The sequence below is a fragment of the Montipora capricornis genome, chromosome 4 (assembly GCF_036669925.1).
Source record: "Montipora capricornis isolate CH-2021 chromosome 4, ASM3666992v2, whole genome shotgun sequence".
NCBI lineage: Eukaryota > Metazoa > Cnidaria > Anthozoa > Scleractinia > Acroporidae > Montipora > Montipora capricornis.
Genome location: NC_090886.1, coordinates 49697932 through 49700431, shown reverse-complemented (window position 1 = coordinate 49700431; position 2500 = coordinate 49697932). Strand labels below are relative to the sequence as shown.

Genomic DNA, 2500 nt, shown 5'->3' with positions numbered 1-2500 from the left:
AGCTAGCTCTCTCAAGATCTTACAGTTAGTAAAGGCGGACCATTAAATAGGAAAATTCCAGTTAAAATAAACAGGTGTCTTTTTTTTTAAATCAAGGCTTAAAATTTAGGTCGATTAGTGTTTAGTTAACATAAGTTCTGAAATCCAAAGAAAAATAAGCATTGATTTTTTGGTCAGAGGGGCACTTTAATTAAGAAGTTCCAGGTAAGGCTACTAGAATCTCATGTGCTGGACTCACGTTTAGGAGTACTTAAAGTTAGCAGCTAATTCTTTATTATTTCTGAGCAAAACTTCAGTAATTCGATGCCATAGTGGAATATGATTATTTCTGACTGGTTGCGATAATTGAAGATAACTGAAACGGAAAAGGGAGTACGACGCAGAGGCAAATAAAATTATTTGAAATTTTACTTCAAAAGGTACGATGACGAGGAAGGATTGTACAACTACGACAATCCTGGGTTTACATTCAAAACAGGTCACTTTACGCAGGTAAGTTATGATAATATATATCTATGAGTGGGAAACCGGAAAAAGAACCGGAGTGGTGAATTTGAAACGGAGGTAAATAAGAAAATTAGTTATTTTAACAGTGAAGCACCAAATTGCCCACAACACTAAAAAAACGAAGCCTTCTAAGACAGCATGGAAATGGAAACTGACTACAAAAATTGAGGCCACGAACAAAAGTAGCCACGAGAGGAATGAAAAGTTCATGAAAAAATTAATAGTGGCAACAACAGTAGCTAGAGAGAAAGAGAAAATGTTCTTTTTCTCTAATGGCTTGCACGTTAGTAAAACACAGATCTATCTACCCTGTAATGGTTTGTACGTTATAGAGAGGTATAGAAACCTGTTAGCTAGCCGTTTCCTTGCAGCTATGTTCATTTTCGACAAAGATCGTAAGCGATATTTGCTTTTAATAAAAATCATCTGTCTTTATTTTTACTGAACAATTATTCGCCGAAGGCGAGGTGAATATCAGTGAATAGGACGTTTTCAACCAAACTCTAGAGACAATAATAACAATAGAGAAATGTACGACTTCTGGTGGACGAACAAAAGATGCTAATGAGAGATCTTTTGTTCTCGTCCGCCAATATGGCGGCGATGACGTCACGTCACGTGAAAACCACTTATAAAAACGGAGACGAAGTCGAGGTTTTTATTCCCGATATTCACCAAGCCCGAGGTGAATAATTGTTAAGTGTAAAATCATAGGTGATCATTTGAAAAAAATATGCATTTTCTTACAAACTATTTCTTCGTCTGTCACCTTGACAGAACGGCTGGCGGCCATTTTGAAAAAAAAAATCGCTTAGGTGATTATCTGGTGATAATCACGTCAACCGCAGCCAATCAGCCCAGAGAATTTTCTCGGACGGTTATTTTTTGGCAACCACCAATTGATGAAATGTTGACAAATTTGAACTGAAAGAGAATTAGTGACAGCTTCTATTCAAGGGGAAAAATTAGTAACATGGAAGTTTCTTCGAGTATATTTGAAGAAAATTGAATGACTTATTGCAGGTTGTGTGGAAATCAACAACCAAGGTTGGAGTGGCTCTTGTAGCGAAAAGGGGCTCAGATGGCTATATGGTTACATACATTGTGGCTCGATATTTTCCGGCGGGAAATATTCTTGGGCAATATGGGGAAAATGTGCAGAGAAAATGTAAGTGCATGTCTAGTTTTCTTGAAGGCATTATTTCTTTTTGTCACCGATATTTGAAGGTTTCAAAGCTGACCATATGCACGCATGCGGGGCCTGCCACAAAATTTCGATTTACTGTCCTAAGCTCTATATCAGGCTTGTTAGGAATGAATCGATAAATTTAGTTACAACATAAACAGCTGCAATCACCCTAGTCAAATCATTTTCTAGTGCTTACTTCGTTGCCGAAGAAAAGGAGCAAATGCTCAGTCTTAACGCGACACTTTGTATTGGATTACATCGAGTACAGGCATTCCTGGACGTAACTCGAAAGGTCAAAGCAGGATGGCCAAACTAACTGATTAATAATGGTAATAGGACTGGATAGAGTACAATTTGCATCTTCGAGTTCAGTTTCGAAATAGTTTGCACGAGTGGGTTTTTCAAGAAGTATCAAAATTGCATGATCCCGTATGGCGAGAAAAGGCGTATGATTCGTTTTTAATAATATCAGAAACCCATAAGGGTTGAATTAAACGTGTAACGGCCCCTTGTGTGCTGAGAAACAAGCTTCTGAATATTCAATTTGCTAAGTACCATATTTGGAACAACAAGAGAGAAACATTCAACAAATTTGTTCGCAAGAACACCTTGACGCAAAACCACCAATGTTCTCGCGCGAAATTAACTGGAGCGAGAGGTTTCCAAATATGGTACTTAGCACTGAATATTCCGAAGCTGTGAACGCGCGTTACACGTTTCAACCCTTATGGGTTTCTGATAATATACATAACAAAACTACAGAGCAAGTTCAAGTTCAAGGTTCACGCCATCAAAACAAAAGAT

General features: G+C 37.8%; 1 protein-coding gene across 1 annotated transcript in view; it reads left to right on the top strand.

The window, feature by feature from the left end:
• Positions 1 to 2500, top strand: part of LOC138044855 (Golgi-associated plant pathogenesis-related protein 1-like) — a 17914-nt gene that overhangs the window by 12201 nt on the left and 3213 nt on the right. Inside the window, exons 6-7 of the mRNA XM_068891260.1 lie at positions 420 to 492; positions 1531 to 1675. Coding sequence (XP_068747361.1) covers positions 420 to 492; positions 1531 to 1675 — 218 coding nt within the window. The remainder of the gene's footprint in view (positions 1 to 419; positions 493 to 1530; positions 1676 to 2500) is intronic.